This window comes from Aulonocara stuartgranti, assembly GCF_965226115.1.
Source record: "Aulonocara stuartgranti genome assembly, chromosome: 7".
Classification (NCBI taxonomy): domain Eukaryota; kingdom Metazoa; phylum Chordata; class Actinopteri; order Cichliformes; family Cichlidae; genus Aulonocara; species Aulonocara stuartgranti.
Window position 1 is genome coordinate 44403129 of NC_138945.1, and position 26638 is coordinate 44429766.

General features: G+C 40.6%; 1 protein-coding gene across 2 annotated transcripts in view; it reads right to left on the bottom strand.

Annotated features, from left to right (window-relative positions):
• LOC309710365 (metabotropic glutamate receptor 8-like) overlaps positions 1 to 26638 on the bottom strand; it is a 143206-nt gene that overhangs the window by 29923 nt on the left and 86645 nt on the right. For both annotated transcript variants that reach the window (XM_082539751.1, XM_082539750.1), the window contains exon 4: positions 2118 to 2253. In XM_082539751.1, the coding sequence (XP_082395877.1) occupies positions 2118 to 2253 (136 nt within the window). The remainder of the gene's footprint in view (positions 1 to 2117; positions 2254 to 26638) is intronic.

The following is a 26638-nucleotide window of genomic DNA, read 5'->3' on the forward strand; positions in this document are numbered from 1 at the left end:
ACCACAAAACAAGACGCTGCAGATCTTTCATGCTTGATGCCTAAAAACTGTCTTCATCTAAACTAAAACTACTAAAAAAATAAATAAATAAATAAAATAAAACTATTCCCTCTACTCGGAAATAAAAGAATTTCCCAGATGAAGCTGTTTGTTAAACAACCATTGTTATTAATGTAATTTACTGGTTATTTAAATTGTTATTTTACAAAGAAAGAAATGAGGAAATAATGTTTGTAGTTAATTATTAACGGAATAATTTAAGTTTATTTTAATTTTTTGTGTAAAAAAAAATTGCTTTATGAATAATTTAATGTATGGCAGCTGGTAATTAACAAGTATTTTCTCACTCCAAACCCTTTTAACATACTAGATAGCATACATCCTCCATACATCCTATAACTGCTTATTTAGTTCAGATTTGTGCTGGAGTCTCCTGCAGCCCCCACACCATCTGGTTTCCCATCTTTCTTAGACTGGTAACTGGTCCATGGTGTACTTTGCCTTCCACACTATCACAAAGTAGAAAAGCACAGTTGTCTACTGTGCAAACTGCAAACCAGCAGCCAATTATGCCCTACAAGGATTTGTGAAGCCTGGCAGCATGACTGGCAGCCAGGTAAAAAGGTGGCAAATGCTGGTAGACCTCAGGAAAGACCTGGTCTTTATGAGAAAGGTCTTGACAACCACTCTCTGATCTGATTTCGCCATGTGGTAAAACCAACAGCCTTTATTTGTCACATACACAATTATACAGAGTACAACATGTAGTGAAGTCCGAGCTGCAAACAGGCTGCAGACCTAGCCGCGCCCATTGCAGGGCTTGGTTTTTTAGCATGGGGGTCTAGCCAGGACTCTTACTGGATAAAGGGTGGGAATCAAACTTGTGACTCCCGCTCCAAATGTGTGTAGTCATACCACTACACTATCCAGCTGCAGGTACATAGTGGAGAAGAGGGTTCTGCTCATTGAGCTGACCATCACTTGGGAGGGGGGAGTGACAGCAGCCCATAAAAGGAAAGGTGTCAGTTTTTGGCGGTATGCCTCTTTCTGTCATGAATCGGCTGTGGCAGGCAGGGTGTAGGGCCCAGAATGAAGGCCACTCAGACAGAAGCGTAAACTCAAAGAGGCTGCTTTTATTCCAGTAACAAAAAAAACTCCATAAACGATAAACTTCCAAAAACCGAAACTAAACTAGAAACTAATACTAAACAGTAAGAAACCTGGAGACGAGGCACACAGAGGGAAAACCAAACAGCATGAGGGGACGACACGACACTGACTGAGAGAAACACAGGGCTAAAATACACTGAGGGATAACGGGGGAATGGGACACAGGAGGAGAGCACACCTGGGAGTAATCAAACACAATAAGACCAGAGGAAGCCAAACTAGACAACAAAGTAAAACAGGAAACACAACACATAGACGCGGATTTGACAAGGAGAGACAGCTGACAGGGGGACACAGAGCATCCATGGAACACAGAGAGAAAAACCAGAATACTAAGAATGCTAACATAGAAACCAAAATACTAGAAATAATAAATACTGACAAAATCAAAGTTCAATAACAACGCAAACTCGAAACACTGGGTCACTGACCCATGACCGTGACACTTTCATGCATCATTTCGATAGAGGATACACACGTGCATCCTCAGTGATAGCTCTTCCATTAAGCTTTTGTCTCTTTTTCTAAGTTTTAGACTCTTCCAATACTTTTGTTTTTCATGTTTGTCCTGAATCAGCTTAAAATTAAACCTGACTTTTTGTTTGTTATCCCTGCTTATCAAAAAGATGAGCTTCAGGCTTTTATTAAGATTTAGATCTGCAATTAGTGAATGGGTAAGACATTTTCATGTCCTACTCATGTTAATGCACATGTAAAAATATTTTATTTTATACTAATGGCTGGCCCAGTTATGTGAACACATTCCTACAGTCATACTCAAGTCTTTCATCATGTTTAAGTAAAGAAATTCTTTCAACATTTACAGTATAGTTTTTCCCCTTTTTTGTACTAGTAGTACCATAAAATCATATAATCATAATAAAGTACAAATTAAATAGGACCTTGGAATACATGTTAGATGCACAAGAAATAACCTTTTTCTTTACCGAATGTCGTCTTCATTGGCGAACATGATGACAGCGCGGGCATTGGGTGTCTCCACTAAACGGAGGATTATCTTATCAAACTCTCCAGGTCTCGGCTCACGAGGAATTTTCAGAGATTGAGCAATGCACACCCCTCCTGAGAGTGACAGAGGGAGAAAAAACAAATATTTAATAAACAAGACTGAGACTGCTAGGGCTAGCCTCATTTTAACCTTCTGAGGTGGTAATTATTACAAAACAATTCTATTACAGTCTTAAAGTCTACTCATGTATATTCATATAAGGACATGATGTGATTTCTTTTTAACTCTGTCCTGTCTGGCAGCTTTCACAATTAGAATTATGATCTGAATACACTGTTGTTCGTGTGCTACTTTTATCTTTTTAGTTAATCATTTCTTTTCAGTGTTATTTCATTTATTACTTTATATGTGTTGTATGACAATGTGAACAAAATGAAAGAGAAAAGAATAATAATAGGAAGAGGAGAGAAAATATTGGAAAATGTAATAAAATAAAGGAGCACAAACAGAAAAGAATGATGATTCGCCAACTATTGCACCTATACAACCCAAATTTATTTTATCTTGGTCAAATTTTTACTCTGATACTCACATATGACAGCACATGAATCATCACACTTTTATCTGCTGTCAGTGAAACATATGCACCAATGTGATTCTGCATTTCCTTGTATTAATACATCTTAGATTATTTGTGAATCATTTAACATCCCTTGAATCATCCTTAAAATTTGTTTAAAGATTTCTTACATTTAGTTTTTCATGTATGATTTTTAATTTGTTTTTTTACTCTTTCAGTCTGGATACTGCTGCCGGGAAGACCTGGGTCATGAATAAGTCTTCCCGGCATGACAGTGACCCAAAACCCACTGCTAAGGCAACAAGAGAACTGCAATAGAAGAAGCACATTAAGGGCACTGAGTGGCGTAGTCAGTCTCCAGGCCTCAGTCCTATAATAATCTGTGGAGGGAACTGAAGCTTGGAGTTACTTAGTGGCAGCCAAGAAAACAGAACAATATTTTTGATAGATTGCTCAGTGATTAATTCCAGCTCAGTAGGGGTGCAATGATCAGCTGCATGTGTGATACTGTGAGATTTATCTACAGCCAAGCAAACAAATATGGAGAATAAATAATTAATTTACTTGAATGTATCAGTTCTTTCAAATCAATATTATCTGTACTTTATATTAAATAAATAGTTGTTTCCCATATCTTCTTAAACAAAGACTTGTTAAACAATTTGAAGAGAGAGGAACAGTGTCACCTGTTAAAGCTAAGCTCAGAGCTGCAGAGAGAAAGGTGGAGATAAAACATTTAAGACCCTGCTGCCATTTATCATTAACAACAAGTTGAAAGGGCATTTACTCTTTCTCCCCAGACTGCTTCAATCAGACTAAAACCTCCATTCTTAACTCAGTTCTGCACTACACAGACCCATCAGCACATCAGATTGGAGATGCTGTCTGTAATTTAAGGAATTATGTTTTCGAGGGTTTAAAGGTCATGGTACTGACAGTGTGACTGCAGATGCTCCATCTCACATTTTAGTGAGAGCACATCTTGTCATTCAACTAAAATCTGCTTTTCTTCACACTTGAATAAAATTGAGGATTTGTTAACAACAGTTGTTTTTGTTTCCAATTTGTTCTTTACATGTAATTTGTATTCTTCTGCAATGATAACAACTACAGAAATGTCATTTTAAGTTAAAAGAACTATTCAGCGTGCTGTTCAGTAAAGTTAACTAGTGCTCATTTGAATACAAAAAACAAGAGCTGGTATGAGCATGTAATAATGTTCTCTACGTTGTAAGCTACTAATATTTCAATGTGAAAATTTAGATAAGACACCGATCCTGTTCATAATTTTTATGGACAGGATATCTAGGCGTAACCAAGTGGCGGAAGGCTTTCACTTGGGTGGTCTCAGAATATCATCTATGCTTTTCGCAGATGATGTGGTTCTGTTGGTTTCATCGGGTGATGGCCTCCAGCTCGCCTTGGAACAGTTCGCAGCCGATTGTGAAGCAGTGGGAATGAGAATCAGCACCTCCAAATCTGAGGCCATGGTCCTCAGCCGGAAAAGGGTGGAGTGCCCACTCCGCGTTGGGGACGAGTTCCTGCCCCAAGTGGAGGAGTTTAAGTATCTTGGGATCTTGTTCATGAGTGACGGGAGAAAGGAGCGGGAGATCGACAGACGGATTGTTGCTGCGGCCGTAGCGATGTGGATGCTGTCCCGGTCTGTTGTGATGAAGAGAGAGCTGAGCGTAAAAGCGAAGCTCTCAATTTACCAGTCGATCTACATCTCTACCCCCACCTATGGTCACGAGCTTTGAGTAGTGGCCAAAAGAACGAGATTTCGGATACAAGCGGCAGAAATGAGCTTCCTCTGAAAGGTGGCTGGCCTCTCCCTTAGAGATAGGGTGAGATGTTCGACCATCCGGGACAGGCTCAGAGTAGAGCCGCTGCTGCTCCTTCACATTGAAACGAGCCAGTTGAGGTAGTTCGGGCATCTGACAAGGTTGCCTGCTATGCGCCCCCTGGGTGAAGTGTTCCGGCATGCCACACCCCACCGGGAGGAGGCCTTGGGCAGATCCAGAACACGCTGGAGAAATTATATCTCTCGGCTGGCCTAGGAACGCCTTGGTGTTCCCCCGGACAAGCTGTAGGAGGTGGCTGAGCAAGCCGACCCCGGATAAGTGGAAGAAGATGGATGGATGGATGGACAAAGCGTCTAACATGTGACAACATCGGTTATTCATTACAAGCCCTAATAAAACCTCAGCAAGACTCAAGCTGCAGAATATAGAGGTAACTGCAGAGATGCTATTTTTAATGCCAGGCTTTAGCTTCCCAAAACCTTTTTCTAGTGTTATTAATCGGCCAGCCAAATGCAGCGTATACATGGATGTAAGAATGAACTCACTGAGCACAAGCCATTTATTGAGGTTGACGGTCAACCATACCAAAAAAATAAAGAACAAATTAAAAAAGACTTTCCTAACAGAAACTAAACTGAGCACATCACTAGGAACTAGGACCATAGAAACATGCTCTTAAAAACGTTAACACTGTCTGTGAAGCTAGATTTAAGAAATAAGTCTTTAAAGTTGAAGTAGGGCTCCATGGTGTAAATTTACCTTTACACATGTTTCATGTCTACTTGAAGTCTCTCAAAAACTCAGTTTTCATTATCTCTTCTTTACACTTAAGTATTAATATTCTACTTTATGACAGAATAAAAGGGGGCTCTTTAGATAACACAACACTGAGATCATTGCATCATGTAGTGTTGTACATAACTTTAACTTGGGGTGTTAAACGCAACTGAGCTCCCGTTAAAACCCATCAATCATCTGTCTGTAAAACAATAATGATCCCCTTTAAAATGTTTATAATAACATGGACTTGATGTCTTTACATAGTTTAGATATTTCTACTGAGCTGCACATAAGGCTTTAACACTATACAGTGCATCCAGAAAGTATTCACAATGCTTCACTTGTTCCACATTTTGCCATTTTAGAGCATAATTTGTGTGGTAAATTCAGTTGACTGGATATGATTTGGAAAGTCACGCTACAAGTCATGAAGTCAGACATGATATGTCAGACCATAAAACAAGCCATGAAGTCCAAGAAATTGTCTCTACACCTCTGAGACAGAATTTCATCAAGACACAGATCAGGGGAACCATACAGAAACATTTCTGCAGCACTGAAAGTCTGACTGAGCACAGTGGCCACTATCGCCTGTGAATCTGGAAGAAATGTGGAACAACCAGGACTCTTTCTAACCAATCTGAGCAATTGGGGTAGATTGGGGCATTAGCCAGGGAGATGGCTAAGAACCTGGTGGTCACTCTGACAGAGCTACACTGTTGCTTTGTGAAGAGAAGAGAACCTTCTAGATGGACAAGCCTTTCTATCAATCAGGTTTGTATGGTAGAGTTGCCAAATAGATGCCACTTGTAAAGGGGACATGACAGCCCACCTGGAGTTTGTCAAAAGGCAACCGAACCACTCTAAGGCAATGAAAAACAAAATTCTCTGGTGTGATGAAACAAAGGCTGAACTTTTTGGCCTGAAAACCAAGTGTCATGTCTGGAGGAAACCAGGCACCGCTCATCATCTGGCCAATGCCATCCCTACAGTGAAGCATAATGGTGGTGACAGCATCATGCTGTGGGGATGTTTTTGGCAGCAAGAACTGGTCAGTGTCAAGGGAATAATGAAGCAGTAATGTACAGAGACATCCTTGATGATAACCTGCTCCAGAGTACTCTGGACCTTGGACTGGGGTGACGATTCATCTTCCAGCAGGACATGACCCTAAGACACAGCTAAGATAATAAACGAGTGGCTCCAGGACCACTCTGGAACATCAGCCTGATGGAGCTTTTGAACTTCTACAAAGAAAATAGGAGCGTCGAGGCTATAATTGCTGCAAAAGGTGCTTCAACAAAGCAATGAGCAAAAGCTGTGTTTACTTACCTACATGTTATATTTTTAATTTTTATTAAATTGTATTATTTGCAAGAATATTAATTTCCATTTCCTGCATAACAGGAAGAACTAGTACATTAATTGGGACTACTTTCATTAACCTACAGTTGACGCTGTGAAAAAATAGTAAGTAAAAAATAAACAACAGCATGTGTGTTCATGATGAGAAAAAGAGAATTATTTTATTAATGTCTGAGTTTTGAAAATTATAACTTCAGACATCACTTAAATCTTTTTCATTTTTTGCTGCTCCTTGCATTCTGTGTACTGAAATATGAATTGTGATATGTGAAAAACAACCTACGAATTGTATCTAATATCAGTAGTCACTGTAAACAGTAATTGTATGGAAGAAATATACTAATTGCTATTGCCATAATACGTCTTTACATTACAGCTACTGTGTGTAATATAATATGATGTTGTAAGATGCTCATCAGTGTTGGATTCATAAGAATGTGGAGGCGTTTCACATTATTCTTTACAGACATCAGTAATGAAAAGAGGTGACCTTCACTCTCCTGAATCTTTCAATAAACCTCTGAGCTGATTTTATCTCTCAACAAAAGAGAAACCCAAACTCTAACATGAACAGAATATATGTGGCCTGGGCCTTTCATTGCTTCCAGTGTTTTTTATTCACCTCTTTTCTGTATGAAATGGTGAACAAGCTGCATTCATGTAACACTTCTAGTCTAATTATTTGCTTTAAGTTCTTTATACTACAAAGACAATTCACCCATTTATGCGCGCAATTGCTTTTTCTTTAAGGTCATGATGGTGAATTAGGAGCAAGTTTTGGGTTCAGTACCTTTCATAGAATGTGATGCAGCTCTGAACAGTTTAATAATAACAACAGTTTACAATAGCAGCAAAAACAAAGATGAAATGTAACTGACTGTCAACACTTATGCAAAACGCATGTTTTGGATTTATTAGTTATAGTCACACTATCTAATTCTATTACTTAGGATCTTATCAGTACTGATAAGAGCACCAGAAATATGTTAATTAGCACTATATTTTTTTTTAGTATTGTATAGTTACAGCATTATTGAGCTCTTCGTAGTTTACTTAAATGCAAAACGTTTTCCTCAACCCAGTCATTTTTAGAAGTGTATATGTGAATTGTCTGATGTGAGATTTGTGAACTTTTAACCTTTTTCCAATATATAATTCAGGTTATTTGAGGGAGTATGACATTTCAGATTATTTCACAGTCATTAATCATTAGTTAAACTCTGGTTTTCTTCCACAGTGTGTCTTTTGTTGTGTCTTACTCCCGTCAGCCCCAACTGGTCATAGCAGATGGCGGCCCGTCCCTGAGCCTGGTTCTACTGGTGTTAATTTTTCTGTTAAAAGGGTTTTTTTTATACAATATACAATATACAATATATACAATTTATTTAGATACAATCTAAATAAATTGTAATTAAATCAAAATGAACTGCACTGAATAGGATAGAATTGAACTGAACTGTATTGAATACATTACAGTGATGTAGAGTTGCTATGTAAGTAGCAGCTGTCTAGTGCAAACTGATCAGTTTTAATGTGTTGAGAGTGAAATTTCATGTGGCTGTTGTTAATGACAAGTAGTTAAACATATGCCATTTTATGACCAGTAGTCAAGGTAGTCAATTAGCTTAACAGCTGCAGGCCATATATTATCCTTTAGTTCTAATGGTGTGCTATGTATGTAGTTTAGTCTCTATTATACTCTTGAATAAAAGAAACATAATCATTTGTAGTTCATTAGACAAAATGTGCATTACTCTGTATCCTTGATCAGCTGTGAATGTCTGACACTGTCTTCTTGAGAATGTTTTACTGCTGAATCATGTGAAGAAGGCCATAAGAGGGAGACTAGGTGTCTGGGCAGAAGAGATAAAACCACATTCTTTACCCCCCTTTCAGTTTCACACAGAAAGACAGGGAGGCAAGGTCAGGAGCTAGGCTCACTAAGAATTAGAAAAACATGTGAAGATGCAGCTTTTATGACAAAGAGGGGGGCTGGGATTAGCTATAAAAGTCTGTGAAAGTTGCCACCATTTTGAGACATGCTGTCGAACCTCTGCAGGCATCTCTCCCGTCCGGACGTTGTAATGCTCTTATTGTGAATTGTACCGAAATAAATGATTGTTGATTGAGCATTTATACACCGAGTATTGTCCTTCCTTCAGCCCAAAGATTCAAAGAACTGCGTGTTTTCAACACTGTACACACTTTGAAGCTGTGCTGAGTCCAACAGGCATTCACCGTTACATGAACTCCACTGGGGAGTTAGCTTTCAAAATGAGCATGGTACATTAAAAGCTCTGTGCCCTGTCATGCTGCACTGAGATGTTAAATTAGCTGTTGTGATGTTTAACCCTAACCCTGGCAATTGCCCTAATGTGGTATCAGATTCAAAGGCAGTTACAGAGTGAATGTGGTTATGCCTCTTTACATATGAAAATATAAACAAGCCTTTTACTTTGTGATGTTTGTTATGCGCCCGATGAGTTATTGCGCCAGTGACACTGGAAGTTCTAAATAAGCTTCGGTTAGTTCGCCTGAACACTTGTGTGTATTTTTTTCTTCTTTTTTCCCGTTATTGTCTCAGCGAGCAGACAAGATGGTCTGCTCGCTGGAAGCTGTACTGAATGATACACCAGATGCTACACTGTTGCAGGCGAGCTATAGGAACAAATTTAAGGACCCTAATGTTGCATATTATTTAACACATGAGACTTTAAAATGAACTACTCGATCTAAAGTAAACTCTAAATACACTCAACAAAAATATAAACGCAACACCTTTGTTACTGCTCCCATTCCCCATGGGATGGACGTAGAGACCTAAAATTCATTCCAGATACACAATATAACCATCCCTCCCAAACAGTGGTCACAAATCAGTCCAAATGTGTGGTAGTGGGCACATCTGCCATATTGAGATAATCCATCCCACCTCACAGGTGTGCCACATCAGGATGCTGATCTGACATCATGAGTAGTGCACAGGTGTACCTCAGACTGCCCACAACAAAAGGCCACCCTGGAATGTGCAGTTTTTTGCGCTATTGGGGGTCTGGGGACCCAGAACCGGTCAGTATCTGGTGTGACCACCATTTGCCTCATGCAGTGCAACACATCGTCGCATGGAGTCTATCAGATTGTCAATTGTGGCCTGTGGAATGTTGGTCCACTCCACTTCAATGGCTGTGCGAGGTTGTTGGATATTCGTGGGAACTGGTACACGCTGTCGTATACGCCGGTCAAGCACATCCCGAACATGCTCAATGGGTGACATGTCCGGTGAGTATGCTGGCCATGAAAGAACTGGGACATTCTCAGCTGCCATCTGCCCTGAACAATGTGAACCATGATTCATCCGTGAAGCGCACACCTCTCCAACGTGCCAGACGCCATCGAATGTGAGCATTTGCCCACACAAGTCTGTTACGGCGACGAGCTGGAGTCAGGTCAAGACCCCGATGAGGACGATGGGCATGCAGTTGAGCGTCCCTGAGACGGTTTCTGACAGTTTTTGCAGAAATTGTTTGGTTGTGCAAACCAATTGTTCCAGCAGCTGTCTGGGTGGCTGGTCTCAGACGATCTTGGAGGTGAACCTGCTGGATGTGGAGGTCCTGGGCTGGTGTGGTTACACGAGGTCTGCGGTTGTGAGGCCGGTTGGATGTGCTGCCATATTCTCTGAAACGCCTGTGGAGACAGCTTATGGTTGAGAAATGAACATTCAATGCACGGGCGACAGATCTGGTTGACATTCCTGCTGTCAGCATGCCAGTTGCACGCTCCCTCATTGCTTGTGGCATCTGTGGCATTTTGCTGTGAGACAAAACTGCACATTCCAGGGTGGCCTTTTGTTGTGGGCAGTCTGACGTACACCTGTGCACTACTCATGATGTCAGATCAGCATCCTGATGTGGCACACCTGTGAGGTGGGATGGATTATCTCAATATAGCAGATGTGCCCACTACCACACATTTGGACAGATTTGTGACCACTGTTTGGGAGGGATGGTTATATTGTGTATCTGGAATGAATTTTAGGTCTCTACGTCCATCCCATGGGGAATGGGAGCAGTAACAAAGGTGTTGCGTTTATATTTTTGTTGAGTGTATTACTGAATAAGAAGAACAGACTGTTAGGCAACTGTAGCAGCTTGCTGAGGGGCTGACATACAAACAAGATCCTAATCTCAAGAAACAAGCCAAATGATAGAAACACACTTTCACATTATGATCTGCCATGACAATGTCTGAGTAATATCTGATGGGTTTACATGCCTGAAGAAGCATGTTGCAGTCTTATCAAATGAGCTTCTGTAGAGAATTAATGTCATTGTCTCATCAACTACAGTGTACTCAGTCCTCTTTTCACTTACTGTGTGTGAAAAGACTGTAGAAGACAGTCTTCTACCTACAATATTGTTGACTTCCCTCTCAGGGGGTCAAAGGTCTTAGCATCCAGCTTTATGCGACTGCTAAAAAAGAGCTTTTCTCTATTTCCTAATAATAAAGCATTTTTATTCTTAATCAAAGATACGATATATTATCATGTTATAATAACATTATTTTTGATCAAAATGAGAAATGTAGTTTGAGTAGGTAAAATGACTATTCTAATGGCCCTGTGTGTGTGTGTGTGTGTGTGTGTGTGTGTGTGTGTGTGTGTGTGGTGAATGCATAAATGGTGGTTGACAAACACAGAGTTTAAAAGGATAAAAGAAAGTATTCCCCTGGATCTGAATTAAAAAGTGAATGTTATGTGCTAAAGATAAATAGATAAATTAAAGTGGAATCACATAAACTGAATGAAACATTAAGGGAATTATATCTATATGTGATTCAGTGCTTAAATGTGATAGAATTTCTGTGTTAAGAATGAAAAAATTAACTTTTATGGATTAAAGTAGTTCAAAGTTGACATTTTGTCTTAAATCATGTAAGTCAGATTGACAGAGAGAGCATACGAGAGCAGAAAGTGTGAGTGGACATCAGATGATTGGATGTTGATAATGTGATTGGATGTCCCCATGGGTAAGGTTAAAAAGATGTGACAACCAGTGGGAAAGGGAGGTGAACAGGGGATCGACCCAGGCCAACCTGTGAACCTGCAAACTGGTTGTATATCTTTTTAAGAAGAATAAACTGTTTGCTTCGAAAGGAATGTATGAGAAAGTCTCACATATCTTATCTCAGATTTAGTGTGTGACTAGAAAAATGTATAAAAAGGATCAACAGGATCGCCTAGATGAGCACGTGCATAGACTTTCACTGTGTATGCTGTTGCTCCCCTGCAAGTATATAAACACATTAAACTTGCTGCTCATTAAAATTTCTGCTCTGCGTGTCTCACTTTTTAAGAACATTTTTCTGACAGCTATCCTCAACGCTCATTTTTACTTTGTTAGATGGTCAATTCAGAAGGAGTTTGATTTACTTCCACTGAATGCCCATGGGATGCTGCTTTCCTGTTGGGTGATTATCATGGACTTAGAACAAGAGGATGAGTGCATCTTTGGATCCAGTTGTGCTCCTACCTCTCCTCATCAAAGATAAGAAAATGCTCAGCGTTAGCTACATAAGTATAGTTTAAGTGATTTAATTATTGTTTAGTGATTTTTTACTATTTTATTTTCCTTTTGAATTAGTCCTGCAAAATTGCTATGATAAAATTTCCTGTTCCTTAAAGTCTACATTGCTGACATTCACTTTTTCACTCTTTGAGGACCACTAAAGGTAACAGTCCCTTGGGGCCTACGGTATGGACCTCTATAACCAGTCCAGATTAACAAGTGCCACGACTGAGAGGGGGGCTGCCATAACAGCTGTGACTGATGCAATGTGACCTGCAAGGCTACACAGGTTTTCTCATATCAGGGCAGGCAGGGAAGACACCTGGACATCAAGGCAGTCAGGCTGGGCGAGTCCCTTCACCCACATTGGCTCTGCATTACCTGAGAGGGGGTGGCTGTAGCTCAGGTGGTAGAGCAGAGTCCCGTCTGCTCCAGTCTGCATGGGCAAGATGCTCTGATTCATCACATTGTGAACGTTAGGTAGAAAGAGAATAGAAGAAAAAGGGCTTGTGTGAATGAGCAATGTGTAAGGCACTATATAAGAATCAGTCAATTTACCATCTAAGACTTATAGTGTAACAGATTAGGACTTTTCTTTTCTATCAGAGAGCTGAAACAGATTTCTTGTTTAGGGTTGTGGGTACTGCAGACTGACTAAATCAAACCTTGTAGTAAGTTCTTGTACTGTTTAAGTTGCCAACTTCGGGAGCAGAAGAATCCTGATTTGCATTTGTTGACCTCACCACACTATTTATATCCAGACCTGTTAAAATACAGACCTGTGGCCATAGTGTGGATGGATGCATGGATGCAGTTATTCCGTTATTTAATCAGCACTGAAAACTGATTTAGTACTGGAAGGTTTCATTTCTGGTGTCATTAGGATTCTTTTACTTTTTTCAAGTGAAGTGCACCAAAAATAAATATATTCCTCATAAAGGTTTTTCTTAATGCCGTACACCATAATAACATGAGAATGGTTGGTGATATTAAAGTCCTGTTTGTGGCACATTAGTATATGCGAGGGGGCAAACTCCTCAAGATGGGTGGTGACCATGGTGGCCATTTAGAAGTCGGCCATCTTGGATACAACTTTTGTTTTTTCAATAGGAAGAGGGCCATGTGACACATCAAACTTATTGGTAATGTCACAAGAAAAACAATGGTGTTCTTGGTTTCAACGTAACTTTATTCTTTCATGAGTTATTTACAAGTTTCTGACCACTTATAAAATGTATTCAATGTGCTGCCCATTGTGTTCGATTGTCAATGCAACCCTCTTCTCCCACTCTTCACACACTGTTTCTCTTTGTTCACAGCCATTGACATGTCGAAGAGGTTAACACGTGAGGAGCGAAATTGTGTTGATATCTGGTGAACGCAGTAACTGGGTCATTGCAGCAGATTTCAATGCAAGACACCCTACGAGACCACCCATCTCCCACGCTACAGTTAGCAAACTGCTTGCTAAGTTTCGTGAAACTGGTTCAGTGTTGGATTTGCCAAAATGTGGATGCAAGAAAACTGTCACTAATGAAGAAACATCAGTGGCTGTCCTAGCTTCATTCAGCAAGAGCCCACAGCGTAGCACTCGCCGCATGTCACTGGAGAGGGGCATTAGTCCAACATCCCTTCAGCAGATATTAGCTACTCACAAATGGCACCCTTACAAACTCCAGCTACTGCAGCATCCCAACGAGGATGACCCAGATCGGCGCACAGAATCTGCAGAATGGGCAAAACAAAAATTGGAACAGGACCCTCAGTTCACGCAGAAGATTTTGTTCAGCGATGAGGCAAACTTTTATGTGAATGATGAAGTTAACAAACAAAACCACCGCTATTGGTCTGACACTAACCCACATTGGATGGATCCCTCCAAGACTGTTGGAACAACAAAAGTGATGGTTTGGTGTGGTATATGGGGTACAATGATAGTGGGTCCATTCTTCATCAATGGAAACCTCAAGGCCACTGGATATTTGATATTGCTACATGATGATGTGTTTCCCTCTTTATGCACTGAAGCTGGCACGTTCCCTGAGTTTTCCCAGCAAGATGGTGCACCACCACATTATGGGTGCCCGGTCCGAGCATTCCTAGATGAACAGTTTCCTGGAAAGTGGATTGGTCGTCGTGGGCCAGTTGAATGGCCCCCAACGTCTCCCGATCTGACCCCCTTAGACTTTTATCTTTGGGGTCATCTGAAGGCAATTGTTTATGGTGTGAAGATACGAGATGTGGAGCACCTGAAACTACGGATACTGGATCCCTGTGCTGGCATTTCTCCTGCGGTGTTGCTATCAGTGTGTGAAGAGTGGGAGAAGAGGGTTGCATTGACAATCCAACACAATGGGCAGCACATTGAACACATTTTATAAGTGGTCAGAAACTTGTAAATAACTCATGAAAGAATAAAGTTACGTTGAAACCAAGCACACCATTGTTTTTCTTGTGACATTACCAATAAGTTTGATGTGTCACATGGCCCTCTTCCTATTGAAAAAACAAAAGTTGTATCCAAGATGGCCGACTTCTAAATGGCCACCATGGTCACCACCCATCTTGAGGAGTTTGCCCCCTCGCATATACTAATGTGCCACAAACAGGACTTTAATATCACCAACCATTCCCATGTTATTACGGTGTATCTATATAAATGGCCCACCCTGTATGTCAGAGACTGTGACACTTATGTTTAGTCCTCAAGTCTCATATGCCAGGCTTTTGAAATTTAATGAATTTATGATTCCTTTCGGGTTCAAAAGTCATTTCAAATGGAGTTTTGTTCCTTATTTCTTTTGTAATAAAGGTAATATAGGTTGTATCATATTTATATATATTGCTTACTGTTTCCCCAGTGACTGTTGTACAGTATATGCTGAGCCCATTGTCTGAGTATTCTGGACGGAGTCATATATAAGTCTGGGTTCTATTATTAAACTATTCTTACGTGTTTTTTTTTACATTGTTGTTCATTCTTAAGGGTTTATTTTCTAACCTTTTTATATGAATCCTCTGGTCTTAGTTTTAGTTGCTCTGTCTTTCAGGTTGTATTTGGCTAGTTTTGCTTAGTTTCCATTCGGTTCTCGTGTCACATCTGCTTTGGCTTTCAGTGATCGCTCGTGTCAAGTTAATCTTGTTCCCCCATTTAGATGTTTAATTTCCAATTTATTCTATTAGTGGTTTGTTATTCTGTATCTTCTCTAGCTTATGTTCATGTCCCTCCCATTATTGATTCCCTGATTCTCCTCAGCTGTGAATTAATCTCCCTGCACTTCTTCCCTCATTACCACTTGTATATATTGTCTCAGTCTTCCTCTGTCATGTTGTCAAGGGAAGACTTAGCTCTGTTTTCCCAGTATTATGTTTCTAGTGTTCTCTCTATATTCAGCAGCTTCGCTCTCAGTTATTCTCTGGTTTTGGTACTTTGCTTATCTCATGTTCACGATAATCAGCTCATAAGTTATAAGGTTTTCATGTAACATGCATGACTGAGTAAATGGGTTAAATGCAGAGAGGAATTTCCCCATGGGGATCAATAAAGTATACATAACAGAACTAATTAGAAATTCATTTAAGCCATTTGTTAATATTCAATTCGATTTGATTTATATAGAGCCAATTTACAACAGCAGTAACCTTAAGGTGCTTTGTACTTGAAGGTAAAGACCCTGCAATTATAAGCTTACAACACCTGTTATTCTCAGGCAGTCTCCCATCCAAGTACCAACCCTTTCCCAGTGGGATTAATACAATTTTTAATTGTGTCTGAGGAAAGCATACGTTTAAAGGCAGTAATATTAATGATAATAATAGCAACAACAACAACAACAAGTTACGACTAAACTGAAGTGTCTTAGATGGAAAAAGTATTTTGCTGTTTTTAAAAAACAAACTGTAAAAAAAAGTTTTTAAAAAGAGTATTAAACGGCAACACCAACAGACTGTAAAATCCAAACAGTATACTTCTGTAGTAGAAACTGAATTACTGCTAATAAAGAGAACATAATCAAGAAAAGTCAAGAAACAGTACATAATCACATACATACATCACAAGCAAGTAACATAAAATATATTTCTGTCTATAGAAAAATACCAATTTGCTTTTTTGATATTTACTTTACAATGTGTATATTACACATTTCACCATTCAGAAATTCACATCCTGTTTTCAATAAAAATAAGTACGGTTTATATTTGTCAAAGTGTTTTAAGTTCAAGTTAAAACATGAACAAAACTAAGCCAATCACATAAAAGCACATAAAAGGGAACCAGGAAACTACTAAGAAAACTAAACTGGAAAAATGTGAAACTAGAGATGCTAGAAAACAGTAACACCAGAGCCAAATGACACGGAGGGAAAGTGACGAATCCTCATGATACAGATGAGAGGGTGAAGTGGAAACACAGCTGGAGCAAACAAGACAAAACGAGACGGGGGAAGCAAAACTAAACATAATGCACACGGGACAAAAGACTATCACAATAAAACAGGAAACAGACTGAGACCAGCCACAGGAAACAAGGGAAACACATACTGAGACTCAGACTGACTAAATACAGGGAAGGGAGGAAGGAGACAGAGACAAGAGTTGGAAGAGATCGAGGGACAGAGAGGGAGACAGAGGCAGAGAGAGAGCGAATGGGTGAGAGACAGAGACAGAGAGTGACACCAAATTTGACATTCATTAACAGACACAATAGACTACATACTGGGGACACAGGGGAGGACACAGCAAGGACAGAGTGAGACAGACTGGACACATAAGGAAAGAGAATAAACCAGAACTAAGAACTACAATCATAACAAAACTCAGCGGCTCTCCAAAGTGAACATTAGCATCTCATTAACCCTCAAGAACTGAACAACAGACTAGGCAAACTCAAAAACCTGGGACAAAGACCCAGGCCAATGAAACTAAACTAATACACTAAGGAGCCAATCATCCCCAGTTCTTAACTTTCAGGGTTGGCAGGTGGACTGCCAGAGCTAAAAATGTTTCTTCAACCATCTAAAATTTCATTGGTACATGTTTGGCAACAGACTCAGATGTTAAAAAACATATTGGAGATGGGATTTCACAATGAGGCATCCCAGTTTATTACTCAGCATGGATCAGATGCAGTCAAACCCAGAAGGTTTGGACCAGAACTTCACATATTTATAAAAGAGAAGACAAAAATGAATTGGTCAAAAATGGGACACTTTCATTTGCAGTATGAAAGGTTTTTTAGCCTCACTTTGGGTTTGTTGTTCACAGAAACAGAAATTTTGGCACAAGCTTGGCTCTGTCTCATGTATCCGCATTAAAAAAAACCCAGCTTACAGTGCTATTTATAGCCTTTGAATAAAGTCTAAAGTGGCCTCATTTGCCAAAATTTCATAAAGTGGGCACCATGTCTTTAAAATGCAAATGAGGATAAAAGAAGAGTGTCTCAGTTGCAGGAATCATTTAAACAGAGCTTGTCTTGCAATGGTTAAGCTTGTGGGGTGTTTGCAGTCACTGCAGGATGTGTAGGAGACAGACAGGGCATCATCAGAAGTCTTTTAGACACTATATGTTTAGCTTTTGATGCTACTGTTAGGTGCTCAAAAGACCAACGGCATATTTCGCTGATGTGATCAAAATGTTTTGACATGTCAGAAATATAACAGAGAAATCTGTTCTAAGTACATTGGTTGGTGAAAATAGAGCATAACTAGGTGGCTTTCAGCATTCTTTGCATTCAGTTGGCAAATATCAGCAAGCAGCTTCATTCTATATCACACTTATTCAGTGAAATAAAATAATAACAGTTGTCAGTGATGCCTGCTCTGTTCTGTCTTGGGTCTCTTGGGGGTCCCAGAACAGAGCCATAGTACCAAATAAATGAAAATAACTGAAGATAGAATCTGCAGATGGTTACTGACTGAAATTAAGTTAACCTTTTCACACAAAATGGGTTTTTTTGTACAGATATAGACAAAACGTGCTTTGGAATTAATCTGCAATCATTATTATACCAAGACAAATCTAGGAAAAGCTCTCACATGACATCTTGCAAATTTTGGATTTGTCAAACACTGTTCATCCCTCAGTTTAACTTTTCTATAGGTTTCAGTTTCACCGAAAAACTTCATCATACTATAACTAGTTTAGCAAATGACGAGTATGCTGATAGACCATATGGCTGCCAACTCTGGTTGCGCTTTGCAGTTTGCCTCCACATCTGTCTCCAAACAAAATGAAGGAAATGAATTAATGGGAAAAAACCATTAGACTCTCAGCCTTTTCCTAAAAGGAGTAGTATGTGTACCAGGATACTAAAGAAATTCAGTGGAAAATAACTAACAAACCCACAGTGAGTGAGTATTTAGACAAGATGGCGCCGAGTATGGCAGCCTCGTCGCGAGCTCCCCCAAGCAACGGCTTTCTTCTGTGTTTAATTTTACTTTTCCTTTATTTTTTCACGAGCAGCACTTGTCTCCTTGTGTACGACCGACAAACCTTACTGGACATAAAAGACGGTCTTTCTTATAACTTTCTGGAGTTCAAGTTTTGCAACACGGACGCTCCGTTTGCAGACCCCCCATTCCAGAGGTGGGACCAAGTCATTGTTTTGCAAGTCTCAAGTAAGTCTCAAGTAATGTCAGGCAAGTCAGAGTCGAGTCTCAAGTCACTGGTGTAAAAGTCCGAGTCAAGTCACAAGTCTGAAACTTTGAATTTCAAGTCCTTTCGAGTCTTTAAAAAAAAAATGAAAAAAAGCATGTTGCAGTTTTATGCTAAATGTAAATATTAGACCATGTAATTTTAAAATCTGTGTTTTTCTCAACACATGACAAAATAGTGAACTTAGAAAATATACACAAATTGTGAAATTGCACCTCTTTAAAATGCAGCTCAATTAAACTTAGCTCCAAGAATAATTTTCACCGACAGTTCTGAGATAAGCTGCATGTTATTCTTGGATGCGGTTGTAGGACCAGCTTTAAAATCGCATGACAAAAATATCATACACATTAAAAAAAAACTGCATCACCAACGTAGCCTGGACAACATTTGCTAGTTAGATGAAGTCAGCTATCTCATTGTAGCATATTTATATGCATATTTATAATTATACGGTTCTTGGAGTGAGTGCATACACTCATGAAGTTTAGTAACTTCAGGTCACTGCAACAAGCCCAGGTACAGTTTACCGACGGATGGGTGCAGGACCTTGAAATGCACCGTGTAGAAAGTAAAGACCATCGTACGTATCATAAGTTTACCAGTCTCACAAATCGTCGTCATAAATACACATTCGTTAACCGTTTATTAATAGGACCTTTGAGCTCAACGGTAATTAATTAGTAGTGGAAATAATTTCTGGTAGCATCACAGAAATGTAGCAGTGACAATAATACTGTAATCGCACTGGGCAATTAGTGATACAAAACAACTGTTTTATCCTGTGAATAAAAGTATATGTTTTTGTCAATGTACCATAATAACAGAGGCGAAACGCAATATTGTGTCAGGACAATTCACTATTTATGCACAATAAATAAAGGAGCATAGCGTGACAATTTCTGTTCAGCGCCAGACTTGCTTGTAACCTATATCACTAATTATGTTAAGAAAAATGACGTATTAACTACTAAAAAACACTGACCTTCGTGTAAATGCTTGGAGCAGACTAACATGTGAGCTGGAGTGTTCTGGGACGTTATATTTGATCTTTGAATGGCTGCAATCCAGTCGCCTCTTTGTTACTTCGGAAACATGGCTCGAACAATTTCTCTTCAACGACGTAATCCGATAACAACCGATCTCTTTACCCGTCGGCTTCCCGTGGCTGTCATGCGACCGGCTATTGCAGTTAATAATACAACGGCTTCTTGACATTTTTGTGTTTCTTTTTATCGCTGTGTAACTGATTTCAATTGAAAGCCTGCGTGCGCTAGTACCGCTTGCCACGAGTTCCCAGAATCCTTTGCGGTTCTACCCGTGAATGACGTCACATTTTCAATCTCTATATAATATGCATGTTAAATTTTATATTTGGGGTGAAATATCAAGTCTTTTCAAGTAAACCGGTTCAAGTCCAATTCAAGTCCCAAGTCATTGGTGTAAAAGTCCAAGTCAAGTCACAAGTCTTAGAACATTTTTTCAAGTCAAGTCTAAAGTCATAAAATTAATGACTCGAGTCTGACTCGAGTCCAAGTCATGTGACTCGAGTCCACACCTCTGCCCCATTCATCTCACCTGAGACGCCTTTGTTCTCTGGCCCTGGAGGCCGCAAACGCCGACGCAGAGGGAGAAGATCTGGCGTTCTGGTTCGACTGAGACGGCGCACTTACAGACCACCGTTACCCAGTTTATTACTGGCTAATGTGCAGTCTCTGGAGAACAAGCTGTGCGAGCTTCGGGCACGGATCTCATTCCAGCGAGAGATGCGAGACTGCTGCGTGATCTGCCTCACAGAAACCTGGCTATCGGACAAAGTACCGGACTCCGCAATACAACTACTGGGGTTCTCCGTGCACCGCGCGGACAGGTCACAGGATCTTACTGGGAAAAGCAGAGGCGGTGGTGTGTGTTTCATGATCAACAACAGCTGGTGTGATTATGCGAACGTGCACCCGGTCAAATCCTTCTGCTCACCGGACCTGGAGTACCTGATGATTAAGTGCCGGCCATTCTGGCTACCGAGGGAATTTACAGCAGTGATTATTACGGCTGTTTACATTCCCCCACAAGCCGACACTGACCGTGCACTCAGGGAACTGTACAGCGCGATCAGCAGCGAGGAAACCGCACACCCAGAGGCAGTGTTTATCACAGCCGGAGACTTTAATAAGGGAAACCTGAAGAAAGTCTCACCAAAACTCCATCAACACATCCTTTTAACACACGTGGAAACCGGCTACTCGACCACTGTTACACCTCTTTCCGGGATGCGTACAAAGCCCTCCCCCGCGCCCCATTCGGCCAATCAGATCACTGCTCCATCCTGCTCCTGCCCGCCTACAGGCAGAAGCTGAAACAGGAAGCTCCAACCCGGAGGGCGGTGCACTGTTGGACGGACCAATCGGAGTCTGCGCTGCGGGACTGTTTTGATCACGCGGACTGGGAAATGTTTCACGTGGCCGCCAGAGACATTGATGAGTACACAGACTCAGTCTGTGGATTTATCAGGAAATGCGTGGAAGATGTCGTCCCATCCAGAACAGTTAAATCCTTCCCAAATCAAAAACCCTGGATTAACGGAGATGTTCGCGCGGCACGGAACACCGCCTTTGCCTCCGCGAACACATCGGACTACAAACACGCACATTACCAACTCCGGAAGACGATCAAAGCAGCCAAACGTGAGTACAGGGACAGGGTGGAGCAACAGTTTGACAACCCTCGGAGTATGTGGCAGGGACTAAACACGATCACAGACTTTAGAGGGAAAACCAGCACACCGCAGACCACGGCCTCTCTGTGTGAGGATCTAAATGTATTCTACGCTAGATTCGACGCAGCGAACACCATGAGACCGGACAGTGTGCGCACCGCGGATGACGTCAGTGCGCACACTGTGTCTGAGGAGGATGTGCGGAAGTGCTTCAGGAAGGTGAACGCGCGCAAAGCTACTTGTCCGGACGGGATTCCCGGCCGCGTCCTCAAGTCATGCGCGGCTCAGCTGGCTGGAGTGTTCACACACATCTTCAACCTTTCCCTCTCTCTGTCTGTAGTCCCAGCCTGCTTCAAAATGGCCACCATCGTCCCTGTACCCAAATCCTCCACCATCTCCTCATTGAACGACTGGCGACCTGTAGCCCTGACCCCCATCGTAAGCAAATGCTTCGAGAAGCTGGTCAGGGACTTCATCTGCTCTGCACTACCCGACTCACTGGACCCTCTACAGTTTGCATACCGCCACAACAGGTCCACTGATGATGCCATAGCCCTGACACTACACACTGCCCTGTCACACCTGGAGAAGAGAGACACGTATGTGAGAATGCTGTTTGTAGATTACAGCTCAGCATTCAATACCATCGTTCCCTCGAAGCTGGACAGGAAACTGCAGGATCTAGGACTGAGCAGCTCCCTCTGCAGCTGGATCCTTAGCTTCCTGTCTGACAGACGCCAGGTGGTCAGACTGGGCAGCATCACCTCATCCCCCATCACACTGAACACTGGTGCTCCACAGGGGTGTGTACTGAGCCCTCTCCTGTACTCACTCTACACCTACGACTGCACAGCCACTAACAACTCCAACATCATTGTGAAGTTTGCGGACGACACTACAGTGGTGGGTCTTATCACCAACGGTGATGAGACGGCTTACAGGGAGGAGGTCAGCGCCCTGACCCACTGGTGTCAAGACAACCATCTCACCCTCAACGTCGCAAAGACAAAGGAGTTGATAGTGGACTTCCGGAGGTGCAGAGAAGTACACACCCCCATCACCATCAACGGCGCTGCTGTGGAGAGAGTGAGCAGCTTCCGGTTCCTTGGAGTACATCTGGCTGAGGATCTTACGTGGTCAGTACACACAAACAAAACAGTGAAGAAGGCGCAGCAGCGCCTCTTCTTTCTCAGGAGACTGAAAAGATTCAGCATGAGCCCCCGCATCCTCAGGACCTTCTATCACTGTGCCATTGAGAGCATCCTCACTGGATGCATCACCACCTGGTATGGCAACAGCACCGCCTACAACTGCAAAGCTCTCCAGCGAATAGTGCGGTGCTCTGAACGGATAATTGCAGGTGAGCTTCCCTCCCTCCAAGACATCTACAGGAAGCGGTGCCTGAGGAAAGCGGGGAGGATCATCAAGGACTCCAGTCACCCCAGCCATAAACTGTTCAGACTGCTTCCATCAGGAAGGAGGTTCTGCAGCATCCGGTCCCGTACCAGCAGACTGAGAGACAGCTTCTTCCACCAGGCCATCAGACTGCTGAACACGTCATAGACACCTCAGCTTCACTACTGGAACTTCAACATTATGCACTCCACACTGTATATAAATGCCACTTGTTTTGCACATGTCTCACTCTGTATATTTTATATATTTTATTATTATTATTATTATTATTATTATTATTATTATTATTATTTTATTTTTATTTTTTTTACTATTTAATTTGTAAAAATGTGTATACACACACACACACACACACACACACACACACACGTAGGAAAATATTTAGTATACACATCCAGAAATGCATACACTATTATATATTGTACATATATTTATTAGTTTCAGGTTGGCCATTCTTGTATTTTGCTCGTTTGTGTTGTTGTGTTTGCACATCTCTGTTGCTTGTGGGGCTCGCACACAAGAATTTCACTCGCATGTGCTGTGCCAGTGTGCCTGCACATGTGATGTGACAATAAAAGTGATTTGATTTGATTTGATTTGAGGTGGCTTGCAGAGATGGCGAGATCCTTTCTTGTGAGGGAAATGTGTTCAAAATATGTTCACTTAGGTTTCTGTCTGCTTCAACCAGCTCTGATGATTAAGACAAGAAGCAGCAGTTACTGAATCAAATGGAAACAGACATAGAAAATAAAGGCCGTGGTAATAATAATAACAAAATACCTTGTACCTAGGCTCCTGTGGAGGTAAGGTGAGTAACATAGTCCTGATGACATTACAGGGATAGAATAACACTATGAGTGCTCAGTAAGAGGACAAAAATAAAGTCCATAAAGAATACTGTATGAGATCTTTTGCCCAGTTTAAAACTCTTTACATCCATCAGATCACCAGTGAACCTGGGTATGGTTAGGTTGCATTATAACTACATGCTAAACAACTGTGGTTTCAGACATTAGGAACTGTTACCTATCAAGTTTCTTATTTGCATTGTGGCCTTCACATCCTTCTGATTTCTATTTAATTATGCTTCAATACTGTGCAAAAGTTTTGAGCCACCCATTAGTTATTTATATTCTGCTACCACAAAGATGCAGTAGTTTCTTGAAACTAGACTATAAAGAGACAGATTCAACATATTTCTCCTATATCAGCTTCCCTTTACTGGCTCTCTGATTAATCAAGAATCTAATTTAAAATACTTCTCACCACATACAAGGTCTTCAATCAGGTCCCATCTTATCTTAAAGACCTTATATAACTGTATGGTCTGATGGTTGGGGTTACTATGTGGTATTGTAGGGTCTTTACCTTACAATATTAAGTTCCTTGAGGAAAATCTTGTTTCAATATAAATAAAACTGAACTGAATTAAAACAACAATACATGGAAAAACAGTAAATACAACAGGGCAAAAACAGGATTTGTACAGTTCTAACTAAGTTCGAAAGTCAGTATTCGCTGACCACCGTTATTCTTCATCATCGTCAGCCTGAATTTTCTTGTGCAGGCTTTCTGGTAATTTCTTTACTTTAGTCTATTCAGTTGTTCCACTGTGTGTGTTTTTCTATCCAGGTATGCTTTTTCTGCAATTGTGGTTGGCATCACTGTCATGCTCAAAACGAAGCTGCCTTTTGTCTGTTAGGTGTTTTCCAGATGGTATTTCATGGTGGATCAAAATCTATTGGAATCACAAACGCAGAAAAGTACCATCAGTTTGGGCAGTTATCAACACCACTGGCTGAAATGCAGCCCCGAACCACAACAGAGCCTTTGTTATGTTACAGATAGCTGTAGACACCTACTGCTGCTCTCATCAGTCTCTTTTGTACATACTGAAAACAATTTGAACCAAAAACCTCAAGTTTGCATTTGTCACTCCAGAAGACCTACTGCCGCTACTTTTCACTCCAGAAAAATGTCATTTGACATAACTATGCCTTATCTCACTGTGTCCCTTCCTGAAGAATGGCTTCCACTGAGGCCTTTTCTGATTAGATTTTGGTAAACAGCAGATGTATCTTGGTTCAAGCTGGATTTTCTAGGTCGGCCACTGCCAGAAGGCTAGTAATAATAAAGTGGCAAAAGTTACCGTTTAAAATTGGCTCTTTGCTAAATTGTCTGACATGTATAGATGTGACACCACTTCAGCCCTTGAGTTCAGTAAATTTTTATGCTTGAATAATTCATAGGTCAGTGGTAAGTGGCTTAAGATAAACAACAAACAAAAAGAAAATGTTTTCCTTTGAAAATGACTGTGGACAAGGACAAGACTAAAAACCAGAAAAGCTGGCAAGGTGTGCATTTAGTATATTACTTTAGTTCAATATCTAACCTTATACAGTGGTAGGCTTGAGGATTAGTTAGCAGTAGTCTATAAAATGCTGCCAGTTAATGTTACAGATTGCTGCTAGAGCTAACCTATGCTTCGTTCATCATATCATTTTATTTTATTTTGTCATGTTTGTGTATTCTTCAGTATTGGTGAATAAATCGGCTGGTCTACACCTCACCTCTGTCTCCTGTCATCTACTTTAATCCATTTGCTATTGTTCATCGACATCCTAACAAGAGATAAGCAAAACTCTAGTCTTTATCTCAAACAAGTCACTGGTGACCTGCTGTTTGTTGTGACTTTAAAAATGCTTTGATGGTCTTAACCCTGTAAAGCCTGCACCAGTGTCAAATCAAATCAAATCAAATCACTTTTATTGTCACATCACATGTGCAAGTACATTGGTACAGCACATGTGAGTGAAATTCTTGTGTGCGAGCTTCACAAGCAACAGAGTTGTGCAAAATACAATAATATAAACAAGCAAAATACAAGAATGGCTACATCTGAAACTAATAAATATATGTACAATATATAATAGTATATGCATTTCTGGATGTGTATACTAAATATTTTTCTACGTGTGTGTGTGTGTGTGTGTGTGTGTGTGTGTGTGTGTGTGTGTGTGTGTGTGTGTACACATATTTTACAAATTAAATAGAGTAAACAATAAAAAAAATATATAAAAATATACAGAAAAATATACAGAGTTGAGACATGATAAAATATATAAAAATATACAGAGTTGAGACATGAATATACAGAGTTGGGACGTGTCTGTTGGAAAACATATTAATTTATTGCTCGTGCAATTTATTTGGCTTTTTCAAGGGAAAAAATTACACTGATTATGTAGAAGTCTCAATACAAATACTCATGCATCAAATTCGATGCACAAGGCTTTAAGGCTTTAAGGGGTTGACTGAAACAGAGTCAAAGCCTGAAAGAAAAATCTTTACACAAGGTTTGTACAAAGATTGACAAACAAGAGAAACTAATAAGCAACTCTAGTTTAAAGCCTAAACCCAGCATTAGCAAAGCCCTTATCTTAAGGCCTTCTAGACATGTGCTCAGTCTGCTCATTGGTGCTAGCTAACATATTTGGAGACATTTTCAAGCTGTCCCTTTCCCAGGCCACTGTGCCCACTTCAATCCCACCACTATTGTGTCCTTTCTAACACTTTTCACTGTTTGCATTTGTTACTTTTACTTTAGCTGTATTTTTTTTA